Source organism: Simochromis diagramma, unplaced genomic scaffold, assembly GCF_900408965.1.
Source record: "Simochromis diagramma unplaced genomic scaffold, fSimDia1.1 OVJJ01000367.1, whole genome shotgun sequence".
NCBI lineage: Eukaryota > Metazoa > Chordata > Actinopteri > Cichliformes > Cichlidae > Simochromis > Simochromis diagramma.
The window spans coordinates 1,314,173-1,328,347 of NW_024387288.1; the positions used below are offsets into that span (position 1 = coordinate 1,314,173).

The 14,175-nt window shown below is 47.6% G+C and overlaps 1 protein-coding gene across 2 annotated transcripts; it reads right to left on the reverse strand.

Annotated features, from left to right (window-relative positions):
• Positions 1-1,591: 1,591 nt before the first annotated feature.
• LOC120716346 (NEDD8 ultimate buster 1-like) lies at positions 1,592-13,935 on the reverse strand. 2 transcript variants are annotated; one of them, XM_040003862.1, is made up of 15 exons: positions 13,635-13,935; positions 13,150-13,270; positions 8,990-9,157; positions 8,789-8,853; positions 5,825-5,889; positions 5,584-5,751; positions 5,345-5,433; positions 5,160-5,266; positions 4,642-4,828; positions 4,024-4,131; positions 3,789-3,941; positions 3,561-3,707; positions 3,400-3,480; positions 2,560-2,755; positions 1,592-2,030 (listed from the first exon to the last, which is right to left on the reverse strand). In XM_040003862.1, the coding sequence occupies exons 2-15, from the start codon at positions 13,264-13,266 to the stop codon at positions 1,891-1,893; spliced, it is 1,791 nt and encodes a 596-aa protein (XP_039859796.1). In that variant the 5' UTR covers positions 13,267-13,270; positions 13,635-13,935; the 3' UTR covers positions 1,592-1,890. The 2 variants fall into 2 exon arrangements, with proteins under 2 accessions (XP_039859796.1, XP_039859797.1); XM_040003863.1 differs by lacking the exon at positions 13,635-13,935 and adding an exon at positions 13,369-13,626.
• Between the last annotated feature and the right edge of the window lie 240 nt (positions 13,936-14,175).

Genomic DNA, 14,175 nt, shown 5'->3' on the forward strand with positions numbered 1-14,175 from the left:
GCAGGAATATATTAATCAGTATTAGAGTTACAGTGGTTGCAAAAGTATTCGGCCCCCTTGAACTTTCCCACATTTTGTCACATTACAGCCACAAACATGAATCAATGTTATTGGAATTCCAGGTGAAAGACCAACACAAAGTGGTGCACACGTGAGAAGTGGAACGAAAATCAGACATGATTCCAAACATTTTTTACAAATAAATAACTGCAACATGGGGTGTGCGTAATTATTCAGCCCCCTTTGGTCTGAGTGCAGTCAGTTGCCCATAGACGTTGCCTGATGAGTGCTAATGACTAAATAGAGAGCACCTGTGTGTAATCGAACAAGGCCGAACAAGGAGAGCGCTGATCAGAAATGCAGCCAAGAGGCCCATGGTGACTCTGGACGAGCTGCAGAGATCTACAGCTCAGGTGGGGGAATCTGTCCATAGGACAACTATTAGTCGTGCACTGCACAAAGTTGGCCTTTATGGAAGAGTGGCAAGAAGAAAGCCATTGTTAACAGAAAACCATAAGAAGTCCCATTTGCAGTTTGCCACAAGCCATGTGGGGGACACAGCAAACATGTGGAAGAAGCTGCTCTGGTCAGATGAGACCAAAATGCAAAACGCTATGTGTGGAAAACTAACACTGCACATCACTCTGAACACACCATCCCCACTGAAAAATATGGGGGTGGCAGCATCATGCTCTGGGGGTGCTTCTCTTCAGCAGGGACAGGGAAGCTGGTCAGAGTTGATGGGAAGATGGATGGAGCCAAATACAGGGCAGTCTTGGAAGAAAACCTCTGGGAGTCTGCAAAAGACTTGAGACTGGGGCGGAGGTTCAGCTTCCAGCAGGACAACGACCCTGAACATAAAGCCAGGGCAACAATGGGATGGTTTAAAACAAAACATATCCATGTGTTAGACTGGCCCAGTCAAAGTCCAGATCTAAATCCAATCGAGAATCTGTGGCAAGATCTGAAAACTGTTCACAAACGCTGTCCATCTAATCTGACTGAGCTGGAGCTGTTTTGCAAAGAAGAATGGGCAAAGATTTCAGTCTGTAGATGTGCAAAGCTGGTAGAGACAGACCCTAAAAGACTGGCAGCTGGAACTGCAGCAAGAGGTGGTTCGACAAAATATTGACTCAGGGGCTGAATAATTACGCACACCCCACTTTGCAGTTATTTATTTGTAAAAAATGTTTGGAATCATGTCTGATTTTCGTTCCACTTCTCACGTGTGCACCACTTTGTGTTGGTCTTTCACGTGGAATTCCAATAACATCGATTCATGTTTGTGGCTGTAATGTGACAAAATGTGGGAAAGTTCAAGGGGCCGAATACTTTTGCAAGCCACTGTAGCAGCCTTTCCTGCTCAGACTCAGGTTTGTCTCACAGTTCTTCTGGAAGGTTCTGAGGGTTCGAGCCTGAAGTGCAGAGTGAGACTCAGAGTGAAGACCGAGTCTGTTGATGCACCACCCTAACCCCCATGCTACACCTCCTCCACCACCAATCAGCTTCACTGTTCTTCTCACTGACCTGGTGTTTTTGCTTTTGTGTTTTTGCTTTTGTGTTTTTGTGTTTTCAGACAGACAGACAGAAACACTTTGTGTCGTCTTTATTGGCTCCATCACAACCAAAGAATCAACAGGAAACCGCTCAGACACAAACTGAGACTCTGCTTTGATCCAACATCACCAACAATGATGTCATTGATGATGTCACTGATTAAACTGATACACCTGTGCGGTTTGAGCGGCAGGACTCTGAATTATTGCTGAACAGATGATCGTCACTGTCTCCACATTGGCACGCCGCTCTGAACTCCCCGACTGCAGGACGATCTGTGTGTGCGTGTTTGTTCTACACAGCGACAACACTCGACCCGGCCCGAGCGTGTCACTAGGTGTGGGCGGGCTCACGGTGCAGGTACGCCTTCATGGCAGAGATGAGCTCGCTCTCCTCCTCCAGCGTGAGGTCCAGGTAGTCCTCCTCGTGGGGGGCGATGTCCTCGAGCACCTCGCTCACCAGCTCGCTGTCCTCTGGAGGGTCACACAAGCAGACTTTAGATCATGTGACTTTTCTTTTCTGTTTTTGTCTTTAAGGGTTTTTATTGATTCTATTTTAAACATTTAATCTCCGACTGACAGTCTGTATGAAATCACAACTACACCTCTGAGGTACATTCCTCAGCTCGTCGGGTCACTCAGGCTTTCTATTGGACTATGAGGAGTTTCTAAACCACATGACCGTCCTCACTGAAACCCCATTGGCTGGTTCGTTTAGCATGTTTTCACAGTGACTGATGAGATGAAGATGAACCTGCTCTAAACGAGTTTCACCCTGTGAGCTCTCAGTTTCAGAGAAAAGCAAAGAGACGTCTGTAGAAGTTTCCATGCTCGTCAGACAAAACGAGTCACAGAGACTGAGGAAGACGAAAGGTCTAATCTGGCAGCTCAGATCCTTACAAAGGATGAGATCTGCTGAAATCTGCCTCGTTCAAACATCGACACTTCCTGTTCTGTAACTTTGTTTTGTTTATGCTGGATGAACGAAGGGCGGTTCTGTTACCCGGGGAGCTGGAGGCGGAGCTGGGCTCCTCTGAGGATGGTGTGGAGGAGGAGGAGGATGTGGAGGGCGGGGTCAGCAGCTCCGGGGAGAGGACGCCCTGGCTGTCCAACAGCAGCTGTGTCGCTGATTGGACGTCTCCACCTGTCAGTCTGAGCGCCGCTTCAGCCGAATCCCGCTCGAATCCCAAATACAACAGCTGGAGGGACAGAAAGAGAACAGCTGGAGGAGAGCAGCTGGAAGAGAACAGCTGGAGGAGGGCAGCTGGAGGGGAAACAGCTGGAGGGACAGAAAGAGAACAGCTGGAGGAGAGCAGCTGGAAGAGAACAGCTGGAGGAGAGCAGCTGGAGGAGGGCAGCTGGAGGGGAAACAGCTGGAGGGACAGAAAGAGAACAGCTGGAGGAGAGCAGCTGGAGGAGGGCAGCTGGAGGGGGAACAGCTGGAGGAGAGCAGCTGGAAGAGAACAGCTGGAGGAGAGCAGCTGGAGGAGGGCAGCTGGAGGAGAGCAGCTGGAGGAGACACAGCTGGAGGAGAGCAGCTGGAAGAGAGCAGCTGGAGGGACAGAAAGAGAACAGCTGGAGGAGAACAGCTGGAGGAGAACAGCTGGAGGGACAGAAAGAGAACAGCTGGAGGAGACAGCTGGAGGGACTGGAGGAGACAGCTGGAGGAGAACAGCTGGAAGAGACACGGCTGGAAGAGACACAGCTGAAGAAGACACAGCTAGAGGGACAGAAAGAGAACAGCTGGAGGAGAACAGAGAGAAGCCCCGCCCCCAGCTTTCCTCTGGCTCGTCTTGTCACTGTTCAATAAAGTTTGAATGTTGAACGTGACCTCTGAGCGTACCTGCTCCACCTTCTCTGGGCTGGCTCCGCCCTCTGTGTTGTTATTGGTCGCCTGGGCGTCCTGGCTCGAGTCCAGCAGGATCTGGGGACAGCACAGAGGAGAACATGGAGTCAGTCACGGCTCCACCTGTGAGACCTGTACGAGGAGGCGGGGCCACTGACAGCGTAAGCTCTGTCTACGTTCCCGTCGGCGTGGTGCAGGGCGCGGGCGGCGTCTCTCTGGGAGAACCCCAGCTCCATCAGGGCGGAGATGGCCTCCATCCTCGTCCTCCTCTTCTGTCTCTCCCTCTGCTTCAGCTCCTCCCGCTCCTGATAAATATACGTAAAACTTTATTAAACACTCAAACGGGACGACGACAGGCGGTGAACTCACTTCCTGTCAGGTGTTACCTGTCGGCGGGTGCTGATGTGGATGGCGGCCTCCTGCAGGTCGCCCTGGGAGGCTCTGAGGCCGAGCCGAGCTTCTCTCTCGCTGAAGCCCAGCGCCATCAGCTGAGCCATCTTCTCCGAGTCGGGACGCAGGCGCGCGTACAGAGACTCCACCTGACACACACAGCAGCTCAGTGAGCCACTCACACACAGCTGGATTATTGTGGACTGTCACTCATGCTAAGCTGAGTCTCACCCTGGAGAGCTGCAGCCGCGCCTCAGAGTCGCTTCCTTCGATGTAGGAGAGGAGGCTCTGCAGGAGGTACAGACGCAGGAACAGCACCTCCTCTCTGCCCGTGTTACCCTGGCAACACACACATTAAGTCAATGACAGGCTGAAGGTTACAGATTCACTGCAATAACTTAAGCACAGCTCATCAGCATGTGTTACCATGGTGATACATCCCAGTAAGAAGTAAACAGTGGACATCTGCAGTGAGACGTTTCAGCTGCACATTGTTTACAACATGCTGATAAATTACATTTGTTCATTAAAACTTTATTTACACAGGTCGTCCCACTGAGACTCAATGCGTCACATACATGCTCACTCTCAGCATCGTCTAAGAAGCTGACCAATCAGAGTGCAGTTTGTCTTTACCTCCACTCAGCCTGCTCAAACCTGATTGGTCAATGATTCTCAGACTACAGGAAATGGACTACAAATATGGACTACAAATATGGACTACAAATACAAACCAGAACGTTTATTCCCTCATGTTTGTCACAAACATGAACACGTTCCCTGATGATGGTTTCACACTCAGCATCAACATGCAGTGTGTGTGTGTGTGTGTGTGTGTGTGTGTCTGACCTTGATCATCAGCAGTCTCTCCTGCTGTTCTCCGTAGCAACGCAGGAAACAGTCCTCGGCTCTCTGCAGGCGGCTCCGCCCATCCTCCAGGCAGGACAGCGCCTCCAGAGCGCGGTAACACCACACGATGTCCAGCTGCAGCACGGCGTAGTTATCCACGGAGCTGAGCAGCGCCGAGCCGCACTTACTGCACGCACGCACACACACACACACACACACACACACACACACACACACACACACACACACACACACACACACACACACACAGGACTTTAACCCTCATTAATGACACACAGCACGCTGGATGTGCTGGAAAACCTCCTCACTCTGGAAGTTTATTTTGAAAGGCTGGTGCACGTTGCGCTCACACACAGGGACTTCCTGTCTCATGAACACAGTTTCAGACGTTTACAGTGACGGTGGATGAAGTGTCTCTGATCTCAGGCTGAAGGCTGATAAACTCGTGACTCGCGGTGAGCTGTGACGCGGCTCAGAGCCAATCAGCTCGCTCGTACCTGAACTGCTGGTCGGCCTGCAGCAGGTGACACAGAGCGTTATCGTGCTGCTTCCTCTTCATCAGAGCGCGACCTTTCTCATGGAAGCCCATGGCCAGGATCAGAGCCTGCACACACACACAGAGGTTACACAGCAGCGCCCCCTGGTGTCTGACCTCAGCACTGCGTCCTGTCTCAAACTCCACCTTCTTCTCCGTGGGAGGAATCTTCAGAGGGTTTCCTTTCTGGTCGGCGATCTCCAGGAACGGTGTGGTGTCTGGGTCCTCGCTGCCGTCTGATGGAGAGGAGCAGACATTTAAAAACAAACAGCTGTGCCCCTCCCACTGCCACGCCCACATGGTCACCTGTTAGCCTGGGACACCACCCTGCTGTGGTCACCTGTGGGCTGAACAAAGGTGTGTTGGAGGCGTGGTTGTTTCCTCACCTCTCTCTGACAGGATCTGGAAGCCTTTCTGGGTCCTCTGGACGCTCTCCTCCTGGCTCCTCCTCTCCTCCTCCTCCTCCGTCAGCTGCTGCTTCAGCTCGCCGTCGCTCACCCTCAGCACCATCACCTTGCTGTGGTTCTTCACGCCCTGCTCGTCCAGACGCCGCTCTGCACACACACACACACGCTCACGCTCTGCTCTGACAGATCACATGACTACTGCAGCTGTGAGGTCACTGACCTGCAGACAGAGTCCTCCCACTCAGGATCAGCTTGATGCTCCTGAGGCCGTGCTCCTCAGCGACCCTGCACACACACACACACACACACACACACACACACACACACACACACACACACACACACTTTACTAGAGTATTGAATGGAGAACTGGTTCTTCTGCTTCCCAGTATTCCAGCTGCTTGGAATCATTTGTCCGCCTGCCTGTTGATCCCACTTCTTGTCCTCACACTACGATCAGCTGATTCCAGCTTGGATGTCAGAGGAGGAAAATAGTGACCATGTGTGTCCAAATGCATTTTTTATTGCACAAAAGAAGAAGATGAATGTAAATGTAAATAAGTGAAACGTGCATCCAGGACAGAAACACAGTGCTGCTAACACAACCTCACTTCTTTACATCTGCACTGACAGCATGCTAACGCTAAGCTAGCCCAGAGTGAAAGCTGAGCGTGTGCAGACTCCACCCCTCGGCCCAGCAGCCAGAGCCTGAACTTCAACAGGTAACAAACTGATGAGCAGCCAGGCTGCAGCCTTGTTCCTGTTTCTACAGTAGAATCACCGTGGCAACCATTTTTTGTGTGTCTTCATCTTTGATTTGTGTGGTCGTCTTTGTGCTATGTTGGAGGTGTGTGTCCTCGTTACAGATGTGTTGGTGCCTCAGGTTTACAGGGAGTGCAGAATTATTAGGCAAATGAGTATTTTGTCTACATCATCCTCTTCATGCATGTTGTCTCACTCCAAGCTGTATAGGCTCGAAAGCCTACTACCAATTAAGCATATTAGGTGATGTGCATCTCTGTAATGAGAAGGGGTGTGGTCTAATGACATCAACACCCTATATCAGCTGTGCATAATTATTAGGCAACATCCTTTCCTTTGGCAAAATGGGTCAAAAGAAGGACTTGACAGGCTCAGAAAAGTCAAAAATAGTGAGATATCTTGCAGAGGGATGCAGCAGTCTCAAAATTGCAAAGCTTCTGAAGCGTGATCATCGAACAATCAAGCGTTTCATTCAAAATAGTCAACAGGGTCGCAAGAAGCGTGTGGAAAAACCAAGGCGCAAAATAACTGCCCATGAACTGAGAAAAGTCAAGCGTGCAGCTGCCAAGATGCCACTTGCCACCAGTTTGGCCATATTTCAGAGCTGCAACATCACTGGAGTGCCCAAAAGCACAAGGTGTGCAATACTCAGAGACATGGCCAAGGTAAGAAAGGCTGAAAGACGACCACCACTGAACAAGACACACAAGCTGAAACGTCAAGACTGGGCCAAGAAATATCTCAAGACTGGTTTTTCTAAGGTTTTATGGACTGATGAAATGAGAGTGAGTCTTGATGGGCCAGATGGATGGGCCCGTGGCTGGATTGGTAAAGGGCAGAGAGCTCCAGTCCGACTCAGACGCCAGCAAGGTGGAGGTGGAGTACTGGTTTGGGCTGGTATCATCAAAGATGAGCTTGTGGGGCCTTTTCGGGTTGAGGATGGAGTCAAGCTCAACTCCCAGTCCTACTGCCAGTTTCTGGAAGACACCTTCTTCAAGCAGTGGTACAGGAAGAAGTCTGCATCCTTCAAGAAAAACATGATTTCCATGCAGGACAATGCTCCATCACACGCGTCCAAGTACTCCACAGCGTGGCTGGCAAGAAAGGGTATAAAAGAAGAAAAACTAATGACATGGCCTCCTTGTTCACCTGATCTGAACCCCATTGAGAACCTGTGGTCCATCATCAAATGTGAGATTTACAAGGAGGGAAAACAGTACACCTCTCTGAACAGTGTCTGGGAGGCTGTGGTTGCTGCTGCACGCAATGTTGATGGTGAACAGATCAAAACACTGACAGAATCCATGGATGGCAGGCTTTTGAGTGTCCTTGCAAAGAAAGGTGGCTATATTGGTCGCTGATTTGTTTTTGTTTTGTTTTTGAATGTCAGAAATGTATATTTGTGAATGTGGAGATGTTATATTGGTTTCACTGGTAAAAATAAATAATTGAAATGGGTATATATTTGTTTTTTGTTAAGTTGCCTAATAATTATGCACAGTAATAGTCACCTGCACACACAGATATCCCCCTAAAATAGCTAAAACTAAAAACTAACTAAAAACTACTTCCAAAAACATTCAGCTTTGATATTAATGAGTTTTTTGGGTTCATTGAGAACATGGTTGTTGTTCAATAATAAAATTATTCCTCAAAAATACAACTTGCCTAATAATTCTGCACTCCCTGTATATGTTTAAACAGTGATTATGAGACAGTGAGCTGCAGCTGTTTTACAGAGTAACATGAAAGTAATGCAACGAGTAGTGTAACTAGTTAGTTTTTCCCAGGAGTATTTAAGTACTGCATTACTTTTACACCACGTTCCAAATTATTAATAAAATTGTATTTAAGTGTCATAAAGATTAAATATGTTGTTTTTCAATCAAACTCATGGATGGCATTGAGTCTCAGAGCTGTTTGGATCACTGACATCAGCCTCAGACACATGTGATCATTCGTTTTCTACTAAAGAAGCATGCGCCACATTATTAAGCACACCACCATTTACAAGCAACACGGGAAAGAAAAAGGATCTCTCTGGTGAAGAGTGTGAAACAGTTGAATGCCTTGGACACATAATGAAAACCTTTCACGTAAACGTAAGCGCGATCGTCGTGCTGCTCAGAGATCACACTCACAAAACTCTCCAGGTCCATGGATGCTATCAAATGAGGGGTCCTGTGTTTTTATGGAACCTGTTAATGTTTTTGATTGAAATAGTTTTGATTTCAGTAAATTTGATCTTCTAATGGTGCAAATTCAACAAATGATCACTTTCAGTTCTTTACAACCAATGAAATGTTTGGAAGCTCTGTTGGCCTTTTAAGTTTGTTAGTTTAGAAAAACACGGTTTTCATTGGGAGGTTTGTTCAGTAACATTTGAACTACTACACACTCGGCCTGTGATGTAATCGAGTACCTGTCCACCACCTGCTGCGCCGACACGTCCAGCCTCGTCTCCAGGTACGTCCTGACCTTTGGATCCTGGAAGCAAACACTGAGGTCATTCTCCTCCGTCACAGGAGACCAAAGCATTGTGGGTCGGTGTGTGTCATGTGATGAGTGTGTGGTGTGAGGTACACCGTCAGGTAGCTTCCTCTGTCCTCGCCGCCTTCGTTACCTTCTTGGCGTCTCGCGGCAGCAGCAGCTCCAGCGTCGCCACGCTCGTCTCCCTGAACGTTTGGTTTCCTCTGCCTCGCTTCACCGCCTGAGCTCGGATCGACTCCAGAGCGTCCCCTACCTCCGACACGGGCAGGCGCAGCAGGGGGGCGTAGCGCTCCGCCAGCTCCTGATGGAAGAAGAACAGCACTGAGCGCGCTCAGAACAGAATCCAACGGCTGAACTTTGCTGTGAGGCTGAGACAAAAACCTCACTGATGCTTGAATCTCGGTGAAACAGAATCAGTCAGTCCTCATCCAGGGGCGATTTTAGCCCATTTTTGGGGGCGCTTCCCCCAAACCCGCCTGGGTGCTTCAGCAGCCCCAAAGATTTCTGTTTTTGACAATATTTGCTGTTTGTGTGACACACTACTAAAAATATAAAAACTATACAGTATTTAATTGAGAACATTTAACAACAAAAGTATAGATAGCCCCTCCCCCTGCTCTGGCTCTAGCGCCGCTGCTGCCAGAGCGATGGTGGCTGAGACGCAGCAGAGCAGAGGTGGAAGTGCCTAGCTTAAAACAGGGCATGTTAGCTGCATTTAACCTTCAGTTACCCATATGGAAAAGATATATATAAATCTTATAAAGTTTGTATCTGTCTTGTGTGAAACTTGTATGAAAAGCATATAAGAGTGAAAACAGATATAAGATCCCTTGAAAAATTATATAATGAAACTTGTATGTTTTGGATACTTACTAAAACAATGTATGAAAGTAATGAGAAAGTGGCCACTTTCATGAGTAAATCATGTAAGCCTTATATGATTTACTCATGAAAGTGGCCACTTTCATGACTAATCACATATAAGTTTTTACTATTTCTTTTCCATATGGGTACTCTTTATATAGTTAGGTAGGAGTCAGACCCTGTTTCTTTTTAGCTGAAAAACGTTACACCAGGTAACCTGCAGGGTTGAAAACGTGTTTTCTGTCTATGTCTGTGAAGGTTCTCAGTCATCCAGGTCATCGTAGTCAAAGGAGCTTGGAAAGAAAAGCGTCTGGACTTCTTTGAGTTGCTTGAAGACGTTTCACCTCTCATCCAAGAAGCTTCTTCAGTTCTAAGGTCAAATGGTGGAGAGTCCCAGATTTAAACCTAGTGGGAGTTTCCCCCCACAGAGGGACAAAAGGACCCCTGATGATCCTCTAATCGCCTGAGCCAAGGTGTGAAACTGGGTGTGGGTCCAATCAGCCAGGGTTTCGGGTGAGCTAATTGTGAAACCTGGCCCCACCTTATCATGCGAATTCCTGAGGTCAGATGGCCCAGGATGTGAGTGGGCGTTAAGGCGTCTGGGAAGGATCTCAAAACTGGATTATAGATGGCAGAGAGTTGGTGTCGTAAACCCCGCCTCTGTTCAAAGATGGTCTCTCACAGTGGACATAGATGGCTTCTTTCACTCCTCTTTCAAACCATCTGTCCTCTCTGTCCAAAATGTGAACATTGGCATCCTCAAAGAGTGTCCTTTATCCTTAAGATGCAGATGGACAGCTGAGTCTTGTCCTGTAGAGGTGGCTCTTCTATGTTGTGCCATGCGCTTGTGAAGTGGCTGTTTGGTCTCTCCGATGTAGAGGTCTGGGCATTCCTCGCTGCACTGTACAGCATACACCACATTGTTAGGTCTGTGTCTGAGCGTGTTGCTGGGTCTGAAATGCACCGGGATGTCATGCTTGGAGAAAACTCTCCTGAGTTTGTGATTAGAGGATCATCAGGGGTCCTTTTGTCCCTCTGTGGGGGGAAACTCCCACTAGGTTTATATCTGGGACTCTCCACCATTTGACCTTAGAACTGAAGAAGCTTCTCGGATGAGAGGTGAAACGTCTTCAAGCAACTTAAAGAAGTCCAGACGCTTTTCTTTGAAAGCTCCTTTGTTTCCCGATGATGTTTGCGGCCTACAATCCGTCCTGCTCTGTAGTAAAATCAGCAATATTTGACCGTCCTATTGCTCCCATTGAAATGTATACAGACTATTTAAAATCTAAAACTTAACATTGTCCGTAGCTGCTGCTGTTACCACTGTCCTGTTTGAAATGTAATGAGAGAAACTGGTTATTTTGTAATATGTGCATGTGTCCAAGGTACTAACTAGCTGACTGACTGGATGCCCATTAACCTCATAACTCCTGGTGCGCGTGTGTGTGTGTGTGTGTGTGTGCGTGCGTGTGTGTGTGTGTGTGCGTGTGTGTGTGTGTGTGTGTGTGTGTGCGTGTGTGTGCGTGTGTGTGTGTGTGTGTGTGCGTGTGTGTGTGTGCGTGTGTGTGTGTGTGTGTGTGCGTGCGTGTGTGTGTGCGTGTGTGTGTGCGTGTGTGTGTGCGTGTGTGTGTGTGTGTGCAGAGAAACAGCCAGGTTCATATAAGATCAAATGATCCGTTAATCAAGAATAATGTTGGATCAGTGTTTCAATATTTTTATCCTTTATTAGATGTTCATGTCGTTTGGTTATTTGCCTTTTGGTTCAAAGTACACTGAGAGAGAACTTTTTATTAGTGATCTTAATAGAATTTCTTTTTTAAATATAACTGAATACAATCTATTTGTGTATGATTGTCAGTCCAAAGAGGGAGAGAGGAAAGAGGGAACATGAGGAGAAAGTACAAGGTCAGGAAGAAGCAGGTAAGCAAACAGACAGGGAGCAGTGACAGGCACAACAGAAACTGTGAAACTGACAAAGAGAAAAAACCTGATTTTACTCACAGTCTGGAAGTTGTGTCCTCCCTATATTAAAGCTGCTAAACAGAATCTGCTAAACAAACTGGGTTGTCAGCCCAGCACTGCATTACCATACTGAGCTTCAGTCAGAGGAAGTCACAGCTGCCAAAGACTTTTTGAAGCTCGAGAGTGAGGCTGGTGCCATCCCAGATATGTTAACATTGTACAGTCTTCTGGATAATCAGATCTTCCCCACACTGAAAACTGCTATTCAGGTTGCCCTAACAAACCCAGTTAGCAGCTGTAGCTGTGAGAGGTCTTTTAGTGTCTTGAGTCAGCTCCATACCTGGCTGAGAAGGACCATGGGTCAAAGCCGACTCCAGCACCTGGCTGTGATGTCAGTCGAGAAAGATGCTTGAGAGACTTGACCACCAAAATGTGACAGATTTACCAACCTCAAGCTGAGGCGACATAGGATAAAAGATCTGCAGAGCCATGTTAGTATCTGCAGTAAAGATATTTTCATACGTTGTACCAGAGCCAAAGGTGTCTCAGTTTTTCTATTTTTTAATAATATTTTGTACATTTCAAGGACTCTTCTATTTTTGGAGTGTATTTTTTATGTGTCTGTATTATATTAAACAAACACTTTAAAAGTGAAAATGCACTCAGTTTACTTTTTACTCACTGTGAGCATCATTCATTATTCTCCCAGTAATTAAGGTCAGGATATGTATTTCTATTCCAGTCCATTCTTCTTTAGCAGCATTTAAATAAACTTTATCAGATTTGATGGTTTTGTTACAGACTTTTCAAAAACGTGTTTTTCTTTCACAAATGTGGGATTAAATTGTTAAAATGTACAAAACAGTGATGTCATGTTTTGAGACGAGGACCCAGGCACAGAGAGACTTGATGAATTTAAGAATCTTATGATTTAATGAAGAAATTTGCAGACTTGCACAGAGATGGTAAAACTATGATGACTGATAATAGAGACGAGGACAGGGAGGAACAGGTTTAAATGCACCAAGGACACAGTCAGAGAGAACTCGGGACAAGTGGAGACATTTAAGGATGCAGGGACTGACAGAGACGGGGGAGACGTCTCATTGTGACGAGTAAAGTGTATCTTGTATCAGCTCTCTGGGTGCTCAGCACCACAAAGCTCTGATCCTAGAAGCGCCCTGCTCTCATGTCTCCTCATGTGTTTCCTCTATAATCTGTTTCACTGGGTCAGTAAGTTGTTTAACTGAGGTTTCCTGTGACAGGAAAGAAAAACTGAACTCTTTAATGATGGTTTCATTTTGTTGTTTTAGCAGATTTATTATTTTATTGGATTCATGTGAATGATTAATTTGTTAAACAGCGTCACAAAGTAACCTTCATAGACCTGGCTGAACGTTATATCCTCATACTTTGATCTCAGTAGGAAGGTGTGTGTGGCCACGCCTCCTCAGGCGGGTCACCCACCTGCATGTGCTGCTGGCCCGGCTGCTGGCCCTGCTCGGTGTACGGCGGGTTCCACAGCTGGATCTTCTCCTGCTTCAGGAGGTTCTTCAGCTTGGCCTCCAAGTTCTGCTCCGCCATCGTTCTGAGAGGATACAAGATAAAAACTGTGACGTCAGCATCTCAGGTCCACGAAGACCTTTTTAAACCCCTGGACCAGGTCAGAGGACAGCAGCTGCTCACATCTGGAAGCGTTTCAGTGAAGCTCCGCCCCCTGATGGTGGCCAGCGATCACTACAGGAAGTGCAGCTGTAATAATCTGTTTCCTGACTTTGAGTTAAAGCTGAGGTTAGTCATCATAAATCACTCAGTCCTGTCACACAGAGCTCCAGCTGCATGAAGGGAAATGTAGGATCCACACAGCAGCCTCCTTGTATAAAGTCCAGAGGTCAAACTAAAGTTCAGAGGTCAAACTACAGTTCAGAGGTCTCGGTGACTTCAGCACAAACCTGTGGTGTGTCTTCAGCTGCTCCAAACTCTGCTCCCGGCGGATTTACGACACAACAGCCTCAAACACGACACTTAATCAGAGAAATGACGCCACCGGGCTGACATCAGCAGCTAACAGCTGCAGGTGAGCACAGCTGCTCTGACAGGTAGCTCACTGTCACAGGACCCGACGGCGACCAGCAGCTCGGTCCGAGAGCCGGTAAAACTCCGGTAAAGCTCCGGTAAAGCTCCGCGGCGGCAGCTGTCTGCTGTTGTTTACGCGAATCGGGCTTTTCTGGGAAGGAGGCGAGCGCTCACTCTGCGCATGCTCCAGGATCAGCTGATCGCACCAACGACGTCTGCCGAACACAGGCCGACGCTCCAGGGCCACGTCACAGCAGACACGAGTCTTCACGAATATAGACGATCTTTGATCCTGCCGTACGGCTGCCCACGAGGGTCAAAACGAACAAATGCAACCTTAATGACACAAAGGGAAATGTATTAAAAGTGTAAATACTAGTAAGTGCAGCAAAATATATTTTGTTTGAAATGTATTGA